Genomic DNA, 20,046 nt, shown 5'->3' with positions numbered 1-20,046 from the left:
ATATTCTCTAAAAAAGTTTTACTTCCTGCCAGTGGAGGGAGGGGCAGAGACAACCCATACAGGATCACATTCCTCCCCTACAGGAGAAGTACCTTTTACCTGCCAAAGGCCCCAAGAATTCACATTCTCACCATCTTTTGCTTGTTCTGCAGAAGAAAAAAGCCCATCTATGTTCTCTGCCTCGAAAGGCAACATACGAGCCCCCAAATAGTCCACTACTGCTGACCCAACTCACAATGGCAACATTTAGCCTTTGCAAATGCATTTGAGGCTCACCCAAAATACTTGGGTATCAACTTGAACATCCATAGGATTCATCACCCCTTTCCTCATCTCTGTCATCAATGTACACATCTTGGGTCCTGGGGAGTAACTGGTGGTGAAACTGACAAAATTATAGACAATTCTATTTCAGAAAGGAAAATGAATGTGAAACATAACAAGTTCTACCAATCTACTTTGTTCAGCAGCTACATTAATGGACTGGAGCCATTCATTTTCGAAATGCAGCTATGCATAAATAAAACAGTAAAGCAGGGTTCATGTACCAGGTTTGCACAAGTATTTCTTTGATTCTGTACAGTACCCTTAAAAACAAACCAGCCGCCTACCTACTGTTTTAACTTCTTCAATGTGATTGCTTAATTTGTGTCAAATAGGAAGACTTTTCACAAGAAACTCAGTTTTGGGTTTCATTTTAAAACTTATTCCTGGACACTCATTTTCATACAAGTTATTTTCTTCTGGTGTATCTGTATGCTGTATAATTCTATACTATGCACAAAACTACTAAAGGATACACAGCGTTTGGAAATTGTGCAGAACAAGAGGTCAGGAGCCCACCTATAAACATCAAGTGATTACAAGGATAGTCCTTCTAGAAAAATTTAGATGGCCAAAAGAGGAAAGTGTGGTATGTTCAAGTGTTGAGATACCAAAGACCATGAGATACTGAGTGAAAAACCATTCTAATGTGAAAGTCTAGGCACATCTTGAACAACCACCACCTAACCTTTGGTATCTTCAGTTCAAATACATATAGCTTTATGAAGCATATTAAGCCTGTCCTGGTGGATTGCATTTGGTTCTGCATACAATAAGCTAAACATGCAACACCTCTCACTATTCCTTGGCAAGAGAACAGCTGCTATGAAGACAACCCAACATTCCTTTCCAACCAGAGTAAATAGCATTTAAAAAGTTTTTCCAAAAGTATGCAAAGCTGCAATATTCAGCACATTTTCAATCACTGCAGAGAAATCACTCATTTTGTCTGCCAAATTAAGACCACTACATGATATCAGACAATAGCAATATTTTAAAAGTACTCTGAGGTCGCTTAGTTGCACCACTTAAAATATCAAGCATCTTTCCAGCTATTAAACATTTCCTAGAATTCCAAGGGGGAAAAATCTTGACGTTCTTTTGTGTTTAGATTTGTAATATGCTGTACTATTTCAACGTGATGCACATGCTGCTCCGATACCAAGACCAGACACCTTTCCATTTTCAGGGATATTCAAGTAACCTTCCTCTTTGAGTTTCACCAGTCTGAAGTCTTCTCTGACTTTTTCCAGCAGATCTGGCTTGAAAATAACATCCAAAGCAGTCATTGCCAAAGCTTTCGCCGTTCGCAAGGCATAGAACTGAGCTTCTTCCGACCCTAGGATGAATTAAATCCACAAATGAGAAAAGAAGGGATCAATAAAGAGGTGGTGGTAGGGAGCTGCATTGGGAGGGAGGGACTGGCAAAACCAATTCCCTCCTCATTCTGAACAGAAGCGCCTGCTGGATCAAAGAGAAACAACCCACCATTTCTGAAGTTAACTTAAGCTGGTCTGCTGCCTTCAGAAAGGGCCACAGGAGCAGGTCTTACCAAGAGCTAGGCAGCACATTCAAGACTGAAGGGATTTACTGTATAGCTATACCATAACTGAAGGGATTTGTAAAGGCCATTTCCCCTTCCAAAACAATTCAATTTGAATTACCCTGGGAATAAAAAGATACTGTCTTCTCCTAAGTAGCTTTATGTTTTCTTTTCCTGCATTAAAATGCACATCTTTCAATTTCAGTGCATCTAGCATATATATGTGTTTCATAGAAGAAATTCAGGCTCATTGTAAGCCTGAAGTTATTGCTTCTTGTGAATAAATCAAAGTCCCAAATGTGGACATTTATAGAGTTTCTTCACTACCCTCTCATAATTTCTGCCACAAACATACTTCTCATAGTAGGAGTATCACTGGATCTTAAGATGCATATCTGCATAAGAGATTTCAACAAGTTATCCGCACCTGACCACCAGGAGGTTAGGTTAGCTTATTAAAAAACAACAACAAAAACCCTATAAAGATTGATTTAAGTCAGCAGCACATTGAGAGACCTGTGCTTGCTCTTGCTAGTGTTAGTCAGCTAGCAAGGCATCAAGATTTCCAGTTGCTTCAGCTGCAATAAAAAAAGCCAAGACTTTTGGAATAGTGTAGCACAGACTTCAAGAGAAGTGTGAGCAAACAACCTCTGAAAATTTGACTGATTTTAACCACTGAAGTGCTGGCTAGAACAGTTTTATTTGTCATTGCAATTTTATCTTATTATTGTATAGTATAGTATATTATTATAACCCACTCAGGGACCATATGGTAAAGGACAACTTAGAATTTTTGCAAATAAGCAAATATTTATTACTGACTATTCCTAGGAACACAGTACACGGATGTCCAAGACCTAGTAAGAATAATCACAGAAACATAGGTAAGACACATTAATTCCAGTCCAGTTCCATTCAGCTGCACTAAGCATAGGCCAGCTGGGAAAAACCTTTAACTCAATGTAATTTCCATCTTAGTGTTCTTGTATATTTTTTGGTGGGGGGGGGCAGGAGGAATACACACACACACAAATAAAACTCACTAACCTGCAGCTGTTGTGTACTGCTCAGTATGGTTTAGTGCATCAGACCCAATATAAAAATAAGGATGAATCCCAGGAACCACAAAGGTAACATTCCCAAAATCAGTAGAACCTAGGAAAAGGTAGTTTTAAATGTATCAGATCAGGCTACCAAAAGGAATATATGTAAGTACTGCTCAGCTATGCATGCTCTGCAGCAATATAATAATTCAGATCTCATACAAAGAAAGCAGCTTACAATTGGAACAGTGCAACTAGGCACATTTGTTCATTTTGCATTATTATACTGTTCCAAATGTCAGGATCACAAAGTTATTTATTTATTGACTGCAAAACCGTAGGATTGGACAAAGACAGTGATATGGAGGCACTGGAAACGCAGTGAAATGAAAAAAATCTGTGCGGGACAATCAGCTCCTGTCCCACGGCATGAGAAAGTATGACAGAGAAAAGAGCACATAACACAGACAAAGGCAACAGGTTGTGGGGTTTTTTTAGGTGTAAAATAAATATTTTGGGATTAGCAATGAAAGTTGATAAATGATAAGATGCAGAATCAGGCCAATTTCACAATGCATTTTTCAAGTACATTAGGTAGCTCCCAAACATAAATGTTTCACTTTGCCAAGGTAAAATAAACAGAATGCAGAAATGATTCCAACAGCAGAATGGAGATTTTGGTTGAGAGAATTTAGTTAATTCTTAAATAACAGTTCAACAATTCCTCACATAAATGGAAAAAGGCATCACTCTTAAAGGAGGGGAAAAGACAGTTCTGGAGAAAAAGTGATATACATAAATAGCATGCACATAAACTGGGTTTTTCCTTTCTGCAGTATCAAGATCAAGCAGTCCTGAAATAATACCGTAGATTCCGGCGTACAAGGCGACTTTTGAACCCCAGAAAATCTTCTCCAAAGTCGGGGGTCGCCTTATGCACCGGGTATGGGCGGCGCGGAGCTGAGCCCGCCCCCTGTTGCTGCCCAACGTATTAGGCGACTGGGCTTATAAGACAAATCGCCAAATTGCAGCTGCCCATCTATGGTAGTTTAACTTAGAGACTACCAATCCTATCCCTTGCATGTTGATGGACAGTAGGGTTTCCACTGCCTTTCAATTCTACATCCTATGTTGGTTTATGATGAAAAACAGATACCATGGAATGGCAAAACCACAATAGCACTGTTTACTGCACATTTAACTCAACCTGTCCTTACTTCATAGATCAAGTTGAACAAAATGCTAAGAGTATTACAAGAAAATAAGTATATGGTAAAAAGGTAGACATTTTTAGCAGGTTCTTCTGAACATGTGCTGGTTACCATGCTTTAAAGAAGATGAATTTAAGTGTGTGATTGAAGTTTCAGAACAGCCCCATTACATTTTCCCTTACCAAATTCAAATTCCCTTCAAATTTGTTTCTGCATTCACCTAGCGATACATGTTCTGATACTCTAAAATATAAAAACTGATCAGACTTCCCAATTGTTGGGAAATTCTTAAAAGATTTATAAATGTATTTTCTAGTAAAACCAACCAACCAACCAACCAACCAGAAATGCATAGAAAAGGAGTAAAAGCCAACCTGATGAATGTAAACACGTGGATGTTTTATTATTTATTACCTGACAGCCCAGTCAAGTTATCTTCTGGGATGAACTCCATGCCAAGTTTCTTCCCATTCTCAATGTAAGCTTTTTCCAGGCTCTTGTTAGGGAGTACGTTGTAGTAATCATTTGCACCACCTTTTAATTCCATCTAGAGAAGAAAAATATTCATTTGCTTTGACACAAAAATACCAGATAAAGTCTAAACCAAAGGGCCTCCAACTCAATCCTATTTGTCTTACTCAGAGGTCAGTCCCACTGAACTCAAAGGGGCTTACTCTCAAAAATGCATAGGACTTAGTGTTAGGCTGAAATCTGAAACATACTTACCTGAGAACAAGCTGCAATTCACAGTGTGGCTGACTTCAAAGTAAACATGCAAAGGATTACACTTTTAGGAACTAATTGGCTTTCTTCGGCATTTCACATCCTATTTATACGAAGCATGAATGTGGCATTATCTCCTAGAACAAGCAAGCAATTTTCTGCTTCCTGCCCTTAGACAACTGCAAGCTTCTTGCAAAACAGGATAAATTAGAAATGTGGAATGTCAGCTCCAAAGATGCCAAATGGAAAAAAACACAGAGCCAAGATTGTGTAAATTCTTGGAAGGGAGTTCCAACTGAATATGGAAGTGAGCTCCAGTTGGAAATTACTTTGAAGTAGAACCTTTAGAAGCAGGGTTAATTCCCTCTGGCTCCTCACTACTTTTATGATTTAAAGAAAATACCAAAGAAGGAAAAGTACTTAGAAACTGTTCAGTGAGAAAGGAAGCTTTTTTTAAAAAAGAAAGAAAATAAAAACAGCCCAATGCTGAGTCCTTGTGTATTTAAAAGCATGTGAAAGGTCGCTCTTACTTGGGTATGTTTGCACTTTTGAGAACCAAGACTTGACAAAGTTGAGTCCAAAATATCAGCTATGCTGAGATGTTAGTTCAACGGGATCAGGGTTTTAGTTCAGAGATGGATAAACCTTTTCAGCCTGAGGGTTGAGGCCAATCCTCTGAGGGCCACATGCCAGTTGTGGTCATGGTCAAGCACACCCTGCTCTCACCACACACAGACCACCACTTACATACACACACATACATATGGAAACACATTCATTCCCATTGCAGCACTGAGCTGAAACTTTTTCTCCAAGCACTGTAATGAGAGAAAGACAGAGGTGACCAGACCATTTCAAACATCTTGACAGGCCTAATCACCCCAATCTAGCCTGCTTGGAGCCACAACTATAGGGGGAAACTGTCAGAGGGTAGGCTGACATGTAGATGTTATGCTTCTTTCAACTAAAGTCACTCAACAGGTCCTGGGTGGTTTGGCCAAGAAGTCATCCAGAGAGTGGCTGAGGCAACAGTCAGACAGGTGGGGAACAAATAATAATATTATCATTATTAGTCAGCTCACATTGTCACTTAAAAGCAAAATAAATCTTTATGAACCTTACTTCACACCCTGTGGCCAGGGCTGCAGATTTAAAGCAGTTCTCTGCTTTTTCTGTCAGGATGGAGAGTTCTTTTAACGAAGGAGCACGCAAGTAAAATTCTAATTCAGCATAAGAAGGGATGATATTAGGTTTCACACCTCCATTCTTTATTATACCTAAAAGAAGGAAGAACTGTGTTACTGAAATCAGAACTTTGAATAGTAGGTTTCTGAGGCTTCTGGCTAAAACAGGAAAGCCACACTAGTTTCTGCACCTGAGCCAACTCTCCAGCAGATGTGGGAACAAAAACAGATTTTCTTGCTTTCTTTAAGGAAAAAAAATTTTTTGTCTTGAAATTTTATTTGATTTCAATAAAAAACCCACAAAGATTTGCATTCACATTCTTCTCAGTTATTCATCTGTTGTCTTTCAGGATGAAATAAAACTAGATGGCATTGGAACAAGGGGGATTAAGGGAGCAGTAACACAGAGGCTGAATATATTTACTAGACCAGAAGTCAAGGCGTAAAAACATCCCTTTCATATTCTAACCTCTGGAGAAAAGACTAAAGTATAAATTAAAGCTGAACAATTTAACATGTTTTTGTGGCATAATTCAACTTTGCTTAACCAAGTTAGGCATCAGTTTTGAACAGTATACCTCCTAACATCTTTTTTCTGCCTTTTTTCTTCCACATAGTGCATGCTGGAAGAATACTTAAGTAGTGGGTTATACATCACCAGCTGCCCATGAGCTGACCAAGAGAAAGGAATAAGAAATGAAAATATTTCAAACTCTTAAACAGTATCCATTTTAAGGAGCTTTTTTTGTGCAAGCATTTGAAATAGGTAAGGGGGACAAAATTCCAGAACACCATCTTTTCCACCCTGGATAATATAAACAGTGTCACCCTTTGTCTGCCCATATATGCACTTTCCTTCTTCAAATTTTGTTACAAAGCGACTAGAGCGCTATCAAGGTGCAGCGTCATCAAATGGTAGAAACAGGTTTTAGATCAGAGAAGAGAAGTTTCTGTATCAAAAGCAAGTGTGTCGTTTGTTTGCTTTCCTGTTGGCCCAGATCTAACACACAATAGGCTGACATTCATCATACTCAATAGACCCATTGAAATCCATTGATTTCAATCAGTCTACTCCAAATATGATAATTATCACCCAACAGCTCAAGTAAAGTTCCAATTGAAACCACTTTGAATAAAGTAACTCTTGATCTGATATATATGCATGTATGAAATTTTGCCCAAGCAAATGAATCTACTGTCAATTGGGAATTTCAAACAAGAATAAAGGGGTATGATACATTTCCATCTTAAAAGTCTTGCATGAATAGAATCTTGTTTGACTGAGTTCTGAATGACTCCAGCAAGAACAGGCTCTTTGTTTTAAGACAGTTTGAATTGCTACAATATTGTTATAACTCGGTGGTGCCCAGACCTAATGAGCTTGCAATCTATGGCAATTTTAGGCAGTAAGTTGTTTTTAGGTTTCTTCAATATACCTGGAATAGTTGCTTACCTGAATAGTTCTTTAGTTGTCTTGGGCTATTCAAATCACTTGCCAGAATCCATCTGCTACACTACAGTAGCTGAACATCGGCAGCAAAACTGAAAGCTGCATCTAATATTTATAAACCATCTAAATTTTATTAGGCCATGTACATAAAACTGGCAAGCTTCCCTGCTCCAAGAATCACTTTTACATTATGCAACAGCTATATGAAGCAAATCAAAGTGAGTGTACAGAAACAGAAAGGTTTAACTTTAAGCAAAAACTGGCTGGCTCACAGGTGAGAGGCAATACTCAAGAGAGCTCCTGAGAATGCCATCCATGTATAGCAAAACTACTTGTTGTCTTTGCTTCCACTAAGATTCAACAAAGTTCCTACAAGCACAGGTTATCCCAAAATGTATTATTCTAAGTATTATTCTAAAGAGCAAGACCATGCTTGCACCATGCTGTGGCATCAATATGCACACTTTGACTAAGCTTCAATATGTACAAGACTTTTAAGATGCTATCTTTATATATGGCTGATAAACAGGCTATAGAAAAACAAAGTGGTACACTGCTGGTATAATCCCATTCTCATGTGTTTCTGCACAAACTAGCTAGGAAGATGTAGACAGGGCAGTGCAGTGTTTTTCTGATACTGGTGGTATAATCCAATTTGGCCTCAATAAGGTACCAATGCTCACAAGAGCAAGAAGCCCATCATATAAAAATGTGTAAGATTTAAACCATGCACATGCTAAGAGTATTTTAATGGAAAATTGTCACTTGAAAAGCAGCAAATCACTTGCCGTGCGGCCTGGGCCACAAATGCTTTAAATAATTTAATGGTTTTGTGCAAAGAAAACTAATTACTATTAGCTTTCATGACCACATAAAAAAATAAATGTTGACCAGCAAGGTAACCTTGCCTATGGGGGGAAAAAGTTAAAAAGCAGTAGAGCTACTCCAACCAGTTTAACCAGCAACTATGTGCTATGAAGGGAACATCACAAAAAAACAAAAACAAATCGGGAATGCAAGAAGACATACCATTCCTTTCTTATCATCACTAAGAGATTAACTTTGCCTCACTCTTTTCAATTTGCTATTCTTATTTGATAGCTCTAGTACAGATAAACATTAACAAGGGCAGAAATTTGATGGGAGGAAACAAAGACGAGAAAAAGTAACAAGTCAGAAAGACCATGTTACTTTAAATTGAAAGTATTATGGATGACAAGTTGCTCAAAACCTTTTACATTTTAGTTTATATGGGGTGAGGGGGAATCTTCCACTGAGAATATTTTTTTATGCAGTATTCAGAAGTACTACAACAGTGACCCACAATTCTATCTGGAAGGTATTAACGCCATTGCTTTGGAAATCAAACAGCAACATAAATCATATGGGTGCTTCTGGATGAGAGCTTATCCAATAGGGTGGAGAGGTATCCAATGGGGAACTCCTGAGAGAAGCTGATCAAAGCTGATTGTTGGGGCTATGCTTTGAAGACCTGATAATCAGCTGACAGCCAGGGTTTCAAAGTGTCAGCCCAACACACATCAGCAGTGCCTCCAATCTCCTCTGTGGCCCAGGTGCAACTTTACCTGCCTCACACCTGACCTCATGGGTAGGACCAGAGGTGTAGGATAGGTAGCTGTGGATTGGTCAAAACTGCCTGATGGGCCTATTGGGCTTTTAGAACAATAGTTACTTTACCATGCAGATGCAAACCAAACCTTTTCACTATTAACTAACTTCAGTCAAGTTAATGAATTGCAAGTGTTTATGGCTAATTTGATCCCTTTGGTTAGCTGTCTAGATTAGTTGCCACATATCTTTAAACGACGTTGTATAAACTAGAAATCCTTCTACAGTTAGACCCATATTATTATGGTCAGGTATAGACAAACAGTAGACTACATGCTAAAACTCAAGTGTGGACCATAGCACTTCAGCCTTGCAGCTTACAAAACTGTGCCTCGTCCTCACAATAATCCCTATATATAGTTAACTAGCACTTAATAGAAAAGCTAAACTAGAATGCTATTTGAGAATTCAATTATATAACCATCACCTCTTCCAGGACTCCACTAATAAATGTATCAGTTGCATGAACTGCAGAGCTTGTGTTACAGACACTTATGAGTATGTAACTCGTATGCTTTACACATCTGGATGACACAAGCCTAGCACAGCATGCGTTCTAACCTCTGACTAAGGGTGAGGGGCAGATCCTATAAGCATCCCCAAAGCATAAAAAAGATGGAAGGAAATAGAGAGCTGCACCAACTGCCAGGGTATGATAACCCACATTTGGGGGGGAACAAATGTGTGAAGACTCACTGTTACAATACACATTATTGCAGGTGTTAGCCATCATAATACTCAACCTTAACACCAATCATCTGATGAACGTTCATTAACCTTGGCTAATTAAACCATACATGGAGCCTAACTGCTCTCACCACCCCTGGTATGAGCAGATAAAATCAGCTTAGAACAACATCCAAACTTGGGTTCATGGTTTGTTCTCCCTAACAAGTGAGAATGTGCCAACAACAAACTAAGTAAACATAGCTTGTTAGGGTGAAACAAATCACAATCCAAACTTCAGACATCTTGCTATATGGGTTCAATTACCTATGGGCTGCATACACCAGCATGCAGCTCACACAATATGGTTTCTTAAGCAAACAACCCTGACATATTGTTTTGGGAAAACATGACCAAAGTCTATTAAGTGAACATATCCGTACCAAAGTTGTATAGCTCTTAAAGAACTTTCAACTTTACCAACAGATTGAACATTTATCAGAAAACTAAACACATGAACAGCCATTTTCATTTTAATGTTAACATGCCAGATACATTATAAAACAGTGCCTGAAGTATTACTTGCTGGACATAAGATTTAATGAACATCTCACCATGAACTCTCCATGTTGGTTTCATTTGCTGTCTTAAAACTGACAGATTGTTGTATGCAAGAACAGCAGCATCTAATGCATTTACTCCTTCCCAAGGGTAAGCAGCAGCATGAGAAGCTTTTCCATAGTATTTCACAGTCACACTAGGAAATAAAAGCCATCACTGGTTTTTAAACACTTTTTGAAAGGAAAAATATCCCTTTGGATTCATTCAACGAGCTTAAGTTCTAATGAGATAAAGGTCTATGCTATAATATAGGGGTTTGATTTTTTTAAAAACCTCAATCCTCTATAAAGATAATTGCTGGAAAAACAGACCAACATGTTTTGAGAGTAGGAGGTATTCAATACAGAGCTTTGATAGTCAAAGCTGATCTTTGTCATCACAAAACCAAGTCTGACATTTATATGGACCACTTGTACTGAAATAGGTACATACAAGACAAGAACTAATTTCTGTGGAAATAAAGAATATTAGTATATTAGACAGAAATAAATTGTGTCTGGTAGAGAAATATCTTAACAAATCAACTAAGAAAACAGACATTTTCAAAAGGCGTGAAGCAAATAACAAACTACAATCAACTGGTGTGAGATTTCCTGACAACTCAGTTCACCACCTCCCCTCAATTACAATACCCAACACAGTTGTCCTCATCCAGAGATCCTTTCCAAATGGAGAACAATTCAAGCATTTCATGAGAAAGAAGTACACATAAATGTTTATTTATACATGGTTCATCCACTGAATGGGGGGAACCATTCTCAATGGAGGAGCTCCATGCATTCTGAGCTGCCTTAGCCAGAACCATTTGGTTTGTCAGGATGAAAGAATTTACAGAACACAACAGATGCTTTACTATTAGCAATAATATTGAATAACTGCTGCAGTGTTTTCTACCTTTAAAACAAACAAACAAACAAACAAACAAACACCACTGCATTTTCTAAATTTAAAAAGACCAGATGATGGCCAGCTCTGCCACTGAATTGCATTATACAGATTGCAGTATCCCTGACACATTTAAAAACCTTGCCTTGTTTATTTTCATGAAAAAGAACTGTGTTCAAATCAACATAATCCTAAATTAAAATTTAATCACAACTATGTAAGATCTGAATTTTGAAAAGCAATGTTAAAAAATTAGCATGAAAAATTTAGAGTTCAAGGAACTAGCACCGTTATAACTTTGGCCTATAAAACCTGCTGGGATCAAAAGATTAGTAAGTGTCCTCTTGTATTTATTTATTTATGTATGTATTTACATTTATATCCCACCTGTCCTCCAATGAGCTCAAAGGGATGTAGGTGTTTCTCTCTCCAGATGACCCTCACAACAACCCTGAGTGATAGGTTATGCTGAGTTGGTGAGCATCACAGCCAAGTGAAGATTTGGCACTCTAACCACAATACCACACTGGTTATCTATCATATTCTGGCATATATCATATTCTTCCTAAGATCTTAAGAGATCTATAAAGATATGAAACCAGCTGCAACAAATTGCAACTACTCAAGAGTCTAAATAAATACATCTGATGACTTTATTCTGACCTTGGGAAACTTGAGTTACACTTAGGTAAGATGACTACCTGAGGCTTAGTAATAAAAATCATTAATTAGAAATAGGTGTTAAGCACACTATGAACTGTGAGCAAACAATCCCAAACGTCCCGCATTACACAGGACCCTTGCATAGGCTTTTGCTTACATGGCTTCATTTTCAAAGCGTGATTTATCATCTAGAGTGTGTGTGTGATTCTGTTGCAAACCTATTCTTCTTTGGCTGCAGCCAAGTTTGGAGACTGTGCAGACTTTGTTCAAAAATACAGTGATATGTGTTTAATAAAACTTGACAGAAATTATAACGAAAAGGTTAGGACAAACACAAAAGCCAAAGGTAAAGACAGCAGTTTGCAATGTCCTGTGTGAAGACAAACTTGACACATTTCCCAACCAAAAACTATGAAGAATTCAGCAAACAGTTTTCTAGAGTGCAGAATATTTGTTGCTGAGGTTTTCCTAGAATCAAGTGTTATAAAAACATTGTTAAATAAATGTGGATATGCTGTGTATCAGCACTATCCACTTCCAACATGACCCAAACATAACCCCAGCAATACATGCTAGGTGCAACCTATAAAGCTATATCCGAAGACAGCCCAGCCTTTTAGGGTCATGCCAGGCTATGGAGTTCAGCAGCATAAGTTATATAAAGTAGGATAGAGAAGCAGCATAAATGCTATAGATAAGAGAAACAAGAGAATCATACTTCTGTCCCAACTGAATCATAGGGAATACTGTTGTTAAGCTCAGAATGCCAGTGCTCTTCCATCCTTGTGCATATATATAGTTAAAAAGTCTATACTATCAGTCTACTGAGAGCTGCTGGAAATGTTGATTCAACACTGCTGTTGAACATAGAAATGCTAATCATGAAATCCTACAGCTCCTCTCACCGAGGTATGATGTACTGGCAAAAATTGGTAGCAGAGTTTGCTTGTTTTCCTCTTCCCTCCCTATGCCTCCTCTTTTCCCTTCTGTGCTGTGACTGATATCCAACTAAGCCATACTTAAACCAGACCCATTAAAACGGGCTAAAATCCATTGCTGCCAGTGGGTCTACAGCATATTATGACTATCACTGAATATCACTGTCTTTCAGACTGCATGCCTGTGAGCAGGTCATCTTGTTACTGATCTTATGTCATCTGCTCTGGGAAGCCTTTTCAACAGAAAACTGGGTAAAAATACTTAAGGTGGCCTGGCTCAAGAACTAGGATAGAATCCATCCTAGTTCTTAGTTTTAGAATCCATTTGTCAAAGGCCTCTCTCTCTGCGTCCTGAAGTTAGGTGAGTGACTAGTGGGAGAAGTGCCTTTTCAGTGCTGTAACTCTCAACTGTTCCTTCATCATTACAATTTAGGCAAATCTCTTCTGTCTGCTTGGAATGCTAATGGCATTTGGTGGCCTGTTATGATACACACCACCCTTTTAATTGGATCACTACTATAAGTGTTATTTTCTGACTCAATTTTATTTGCTGCTATGTTTTAAAAATTGTGTTAGCCACTTTAAGATGGATGCGAAAGGTGGGGTATAAATTCCTAAAGTGAGTAGCATTCAAAAACTTGCTCTGTACAGTTCTCTCTTGTAAATCTCAAATGAGCTCTGAACTTCTAAGCAAGAATTCAGTACTGTACTGTAAGTTCAATACTCCCCCATGTATCAAAAATATTACTACAACGGCAATTTTGAGAAGTAAATGCGTAGAACTTTCCTACTAGTTGTTTTGGTATGTGGAGGGATATGGAAGCTAAGAATACAAAAAGCATCTGAAAGTACACATTTTCAAACAGAGCTCTGTTTTCAGTTAGTTTTCATATACTGATGTCCACCACCTCCCTTCCCGCTAATCCTGCTATTATTGTGCAGGAGTAGAGGATCAAGCATCAGGTGTACTGCATCCAGGGAGGGGGGAAAAGATTATGTTCTGCAAATGGAGACAATTCAAAGGGCTGTGTTTTTACTTGATGAATCACCTGCAGAAGAAGACGTGAAAACATTAGAATTAGTACTGATCTAAAGTAATCTGTTACATGAGACCACGATTAATTATAAAGTTCATAGCTTCTGGCATTAGATTTTGTGCCCATTCTGTTCAATATGAAGAACAAAGGAAGATTAAGTCAAGACAAAACTGAAGAAACTGTACTAAATTTCTATGAAGGGATAACATCCCTACCACACATACTGGGGGTCGAGGGGGGAAGGAATCTCATCTTAGTCTCTATAAAGATGTTGTGTGGTTTTCAAAAGAAGTGAGGAAGTGTTCTTCTACCTCTAGTCACAAGAAATCATCTGTGCTGGTCAGCTCGCTTCAAAAATGGAAAGCCATCTCTAACAATGATGAGGAAAGGCACTTGAAGCTTGTAATATTTACTACTGAACCAATGAGAGCTAGGTGGTGAAATGAAGCCACACCTTTTATTTATTTAAAGCATTTTTATCCTGCTCTTCAGTCACAAAAGGTGCCCTGAGTGGCTTAAGATGAGCCTTTCTATTAAAAAAAAACACCAATTTGGGGTGAAACGACTTTTGCAAAGGAATTTTTTTTTTTACAAATATAACTTGCTTGTCATTGCAATATCTGCAACACACCACTGCTTTCCTGATACGGAAGGCTACTGAGATGTCAACATAGCCATCATATACCCTGGGTGTGAACTTCACTATGGCAGAAAGGCAGTCAAAAAACAGAATACCAAGAGGAATGGGGCACTCTGCATTTCTGGGTTGGTGTGTTAACTGCCAGAAACTTTTAAGAAAAGTACAATGTACAGTAACACCTCTGGTTACAAACCGTCCTCCTTGCGAATGCTTTGGGTTACAAGCTCTGCTATCTTGGAAGTAGGTGCTCCTGGTTGCAAACTTTGCCCCGGGATGTGAGCAGAAATTGCGCTCCAGAGGCGCGCAGGAGGCCCCATTAGTGAAAGCGCACCTCAGGTTAAGAACGGTTACAAGTTGAGAGCGGACCTCCGGAAAGAATTAAGTTCATAACCAGAGGTACCACTGTATTCAAATCTATATACAATCTAAATTGTATACAGCCGAACATCAGTTCTACTTGTTCTTAATATGCCTATGTGTGGTCATCTTTGCAGAAATGTGAAAGGAAATATAAAAGTTTTTAACACTCAACTGTACAGCTTTGAGTCACAAGACATTTAGGTCTACATTGCAGGCAAACACCAGATCTAATTTCTGGAGATGTTCGGTAATGAGATCAGCTGAAACAAACTCCTTTAATAATCACATGAAGCAAGACTGTATAACCAGAATTGCTTCCAGCTAAACAGAATGACTTCAAAAACACCCAGCACCCTCTCTAGTCCGAATAATGGTTCCATCCAAATATATTAACAAATGTGTATAAACAATAAAACAAATTGTGGGTGGAAGGGTGTTTGTTAAACTGCAGCATCTCCTATTCCAATAAAGTTGGCAGTTTCATGAACGCTATCATACATCAGGAAATGAAATTTATACCTTGAACTAAATTAAAAAATCATTGTTAGGGTTACCTAGCTACTGGTCCAACTGATTTAAAAACAAAACAAAACAGAAGCTCATTAGGCAACTTGAATAAGATGATGTTGAATAAAGAAGATATGTTTCAAATAAGTAAAAGTCCCTGAAAACGAAGCCCTGCTGTAATTCACTACAAAGTGACATAATTTTGCAGGCAATACTTTACTCAGAATGTGCATATGATTGTAAATATACAGAATAAGGTCAATAACTGAAGATCTTAGGACCGAATCTAGATGGAGGCTCTATCTGCCCGCTCCTCCCAACAACCAGGGGAGTAAAAAACATGTAGAGAGTAGCAGTTCTGGAACTAAAACTTGCTGGCAGATCACTGGGTAGGAAATAGCTTAAGGAGGATGGGAAGTAACTCCGTGGCACAGCATCTGCTTTGCATTCAGGAAGTTGCAGGTTCAATCCCCTGCATCTTCAGGTAGTGCAAGATGAGCTAGCTAGACCAATGGACCTGTGTTCTGTGCATGGACTCCATCACCCATACCGAAGGACTGGTTACTGGGAGCAGGTTGGCTTTGGAGGTCCTCATATCTTCCTCACGCATCACCCCAACTTTCCCCAGTGAACAGCTAAGAGGGAAAGTACGTAGGAGAATTGTGGGTGAGCTTTTTCTGGACAGCACAGTGAGAAAGAATGGGACCCTTGGCACAAGAGGCCTTGGCAGCTGTTTCATAATGCCACCCAGCCTTCCTTTCTTACTGGGGCCCTTTAGGATAATGAATTAACGGTTATGGTATAAAAACTCAAACCTCACGTAATACAAGTTAATTGAAGTAGAAACTTGTTTCGCTTGGCAGCACCACACAAGCACCACGTGCTCATTAGCGGTTTATTAGAAACAGCAGCAGAACGTTACATAAATTGTTCCAAGTGCCCTTTGGAAAGCCAAATGAGTAACTCAAAAGTGGATCAAAAGTGAAAGGCTTGTTACAATGGCCAAGTAAACAATGCCTCCCATTCCAGTTTACTCACTCATGTTCTGCTACGTCGGGCAAATACGCTGCATCTTCTTGGGACGGATGGGCCATGAAAACAACGTCCAGACCATCGAAAGCTCCGGCTTTGATCAAGTCGATTTTGCCTCCTCCATCTTCTTCAGCAGGGGTGCCCAACACGGTGACCTGAAAGCAAAGGTGACATGTGGGTCAGGAAGTGCAGCAAAAACCAAAGCATCCCGGGATGCGGGATGTGGCACTCTCTTTACGGGAGGGTCTTTCTTTCTTTACCCATAAGTTTACAAGTTGCATATACACCTCCAGAGATCTTTCTAGGGCACTTTGCGAAAACAAGACGCGAAGAAGGGGCATGGTGAGAACTACAGCAGCGTCCCAGCGAGCCCACCCCCCAAAAAAGGAAAGAAAAAGAGGGGGCTCGGAAAGGTTGTGGGCTGAAGGCAGGAGATGCGGGGCGCAGCTTCTCTCCCTCTCCCACCCACCCTGCACCTTGACGGCGGGGACGTGGCGGGACAGTCCGTCGGCGGCTCCGCTCGGGCGGAGGCTCTCCAGGGCGCCCTTCAGTCCCAGCGCGGCGGCGGCGCCCACTTCGGCGATGAGGTTGTGGCCGCAGGCGTGGCCGATGCCCGGCAGGGCGTCGTACTCGCACAAGAAGCCCAGCCGGAGGGGCGCCTTCTGCCCGTCCTCGACGGCGGCGGCGGCAGGAGCAGCCCCCGCGGCGTCTCCCTCGCCGCCCCACTGCCAGTCCGCCCGCAAGGCCGTCTCCAGCTTGTAGCTGCGCTGCACCAGCCAAGCGCCGGCCGGCGAGGACCCCGAGGCCAGGCCGGCGAAGAAGCGGGCGAGGGCGTCGTGAGCCTGGCGCTCCTCGTAAGCCAGCTCCGGCCGGCTCCAGATCTCGCGGCTCAGCTCGGCCAGCCGCTCCGACGACGCCTCGATGCACTCGGCCGCCCGACGCTTCAGCTCCTCCAGGCGCGCCGCCAAAGCGGGCGCCTCGGACGCCTCGTTCGGCCTCATCGGAAAGGAGCTCGTTCTAAAGGAGAATAAACGGGAACAACAAGGGCGCGCTGCAGCGTCAGGAAAAGAGCCACCGCCGGCTTCGCAACCACGACAGCCACCGGCAAATGTCTGAAACCCGCGCCGCCCGAGGGGCTTATATAGCCTCGGTTAGCAGCCCAGGCCGGGACTTTCTACCGCAGAGCTTGCTGGGAAAAGTAGTCGCTTTTCTTTAACACTCCGCGAATAGTTCTAAAAGGAAAAAACAGCTCCCGCCTCCGCCGCCGCGTGCTGCTTAAGCTACCGAAATGTTGTTGCTCAGGTGTATATATAGGGTTTAACCTGAGCCGAGGATCAACACCGAAACCTAATCCTACCTCTTTTCCTAGAAGTAACTCGATACAGGGCATTGTTCAACCACCAGGGACAGAGGTTAAAAAAAGGTTACAGTATTTCTGGACTAGGCTATTGGGTCAATATTATGTTTACTGTTGTGGTACCCGAATGAAGATAGATAAGAGACAAATAGAGTGGTTTGTGAAAATTTATGTATATCTGTGTTTATATGCAATTTTCACATCTCTCTATTCAGGTACCACAACATTAAACATAACACAAAAACAGAAAAGAATCAACATTGAAAGATACCGGTGAGAATCTGTATTGTTTCAGGACTTTGAAGAAACGCTGGCAAGTGTACACTCAAGTCTGATCAGGTTTGTCTTCCAGGAGTCAAGTGTATTTTTATCAAGAGTATTGCATCAAATAAACATCTGTATGTTTATGCTGGTGGGTGTATGAAGCTCTGCAACTTTCCATTGGTCTACCAGAACCACCATCTGTTGGGGTCATAAGGGCCGGGAGATCAAGTTTAATGCAGCCCTCACAAGTCTCATTAAGTATTTAGCTGTGCATGGCTTAATCTGTTCATAGCAAAAAATGTTTGGTGTGTGTCTGTTTAAAATAGAAGTGCCTGCTTCTGTCCCCAAGGATGTCTTGAGCCTGCTGAAGTCAAACAAAGAGTGGCTGAAATACAATTGATTGCTGATTGAAACCAACCAGTAGCAGTTTAGATCGCATGTAAATACCCGTAAGAGTTTTATACCAAGGATTTGACTGATTGTGTCAAATTAATATTCATATCCCCCTCACCTCCCAGTTCTTCCTAGCCTACCTTTTGTCACATGTTCCCTTGTTGAGACCACCACCCTATTCATCCTATTGTCTTTGCAGTCTGTATGAGCTGTGGTCCCCTAGTTTCTCACTGTTCCCAGAACTTCCTGCCTACTTAACATCACAAGTTTTGACAGTTTATGAACATTCCCTATCATCAGAGAAGTTTGGTTATTAGCCAGCTACAGAAGCTATCCCAGACCAAACGTCAGCCACTGTTATCCCACTGTTATCTCCCCCCCCCCCCGAATGTTTTGCATCTAATTTGAAAGACTATTAACATACTGGCACATTCATGCAGAAGTTGAATTTCCAGAAGGGTGTTGATGGGTTGCAGAATTCAGGTTTTTAAGGCCTAAAATGATCCTCCAGAGCCTCTGCAATGTTAGAAAGGCAGTGGCAGCCAGAGGGGACATCGGTCCTCTGCCAGCACAGACCTACTTGGACATCAGAACAGATATACCTTCAATATAAAAAGAGATAGGGCAAGCAAGCAAAGGGGACAATGGCCGAGGAAGTATCGCTGGGGCAGCGGGAGCAGAGTGTAGGGCATTTTGACATGGCAACAAATATTTTTTAGCTGCCAATGTTGTATCATATTTATAAACATCTTATTTAGCAGAGCTCTTCTGGTAGCAAATCACCTACTAAGGCTAAACTGTTTCCACCAGGAATCAGTCAAGTTCTTACAGGCTTAATATATATTGCCATTCATCATTCAAACAAATGAAATCAATCCTTTCTAAATCCCCATTCTAGCAGGATGCTTCTTTATTGCTCAGTTTATTGCAACATGTGTTTATGACAGTGAATTTTAATGGGCTGATTGACTCACTTTAAGAAATATACCATATTTTTCGCTCTATAACACGCACCCGACCATAACACGCACGTAGTTTTTAGAGGAGGAAAATCCGTAGGCATGCCACCCGTAGGCATTCCCTCCATAACACGCACAGACATTTCCTCTTACTTTTTAGGAGGAAAAAAGTGAGTGTTATGGTGCAAAAAAATACGGTATATTGGCTAAAATGCGCCTATCCTGGTAATAATGGGAAGTAATAATTCTAAACATGCTTGGATTGCAGCTGTACATGAAGTTCAGCTTTCTTTTGGCTTAAATAACAATAATATAAAACATCCTCCAAACCACAAATTAATATATATTCAGGCTCTAATTGACATCATAGACTACAATTAAGAGATTATGCTAAGATACATTTAGTATCTCAACAGTTTCCTGCTGTATCTTCTGATAGCTGGCTTACTATTTTTAACAACTGCAGCACATGTATCACATTATTTTAATATGAGAGAGTGCTGGAATATTCTGTTTGAAATGTTGATATATTTAAGTACGTTAGAGAAATAATTATAATGGGTCTCAAATCCAAGTAAACGTGATAAAAACTGAGCTGTTTGCTTCAGAGGTTGAAC

General features: G+C 40.3%; 1 protein-coding gene across 1 annotated transcript; it reads right to left on the bottom strand.

Moving 5' to 3' along the window:
- Positions 1-172: 172 nt before the first annotated feature.
- On the bottom strand, positions 173-18,065 carry PM20D2 (peptidase M20 domain containing 2). The gene is made up of 7 exons (XM_081186639.1): positions 16,933-18,065; positions 16,463-16,611; positions 10,388-10,530; positions 5,967-6,121; positions 4,536-4,668; positions 2,915-3,022; positions 173-1,663 (listed from the first exon to the last, which is right to left on the bottom strand). Exons 1-7 carry the CDS (start codon positions 17,455-17,457, stop codon positions 1,458-1,460), a joined length of 1,419 nt encoding a protein of 472 aa, XP_081042765.1. The 5' UTR covers positions 17,458-18,065; the 3' UTR covers positions 173-1,457.
- Positions 18,066-20,046: the final 1,981 nt, after the last annotated feature.

Source organism: Podarcis bocagei (genome assembly GCF_964188305.1).
Source record: "Podarcis bocagei genome assembly, chromosome: 3".
Lineage (NCBI taxonomy): Eukaryota > Metazoa > Chordata > Lepidosauria > Squamata > Lacertidae > Podarcis > Podarcis bocagei.
The sequence above is the reverse complement of the archived record's forward strand: the minus strand, read 5'-3'. Positions and strand labels throughout refer to the sequence as shown.

What these genes read in the sequence shown, in the direction of transcription:
- PM20D2 (XM_081186639.1), bottom strand. Translation starts at nt 17,457, where the DNA reads ATGAGGCCGAACGAGGCGTCCGAGGCGCCCGCTTTGGCGGCGCGCCTG. An exon ending in CCCGACGTAGCAGAACATGA is followed by an intron (nt 10,531 to 16,462) that starts GTGAGTAAACTG and finishes TTTATTTCCTAG; the next exon opens with TGTGACTGTGAAATACTATG. An exon ending in TAACTTGACTGGGCTGTCAG is followed by an intron (nt 3,023 to 4,535) that starts GTAATAAATAAT and finishes ACCTTTTCCTAG; the next exon opens with GTTCTACTGATTTTGGGAAT.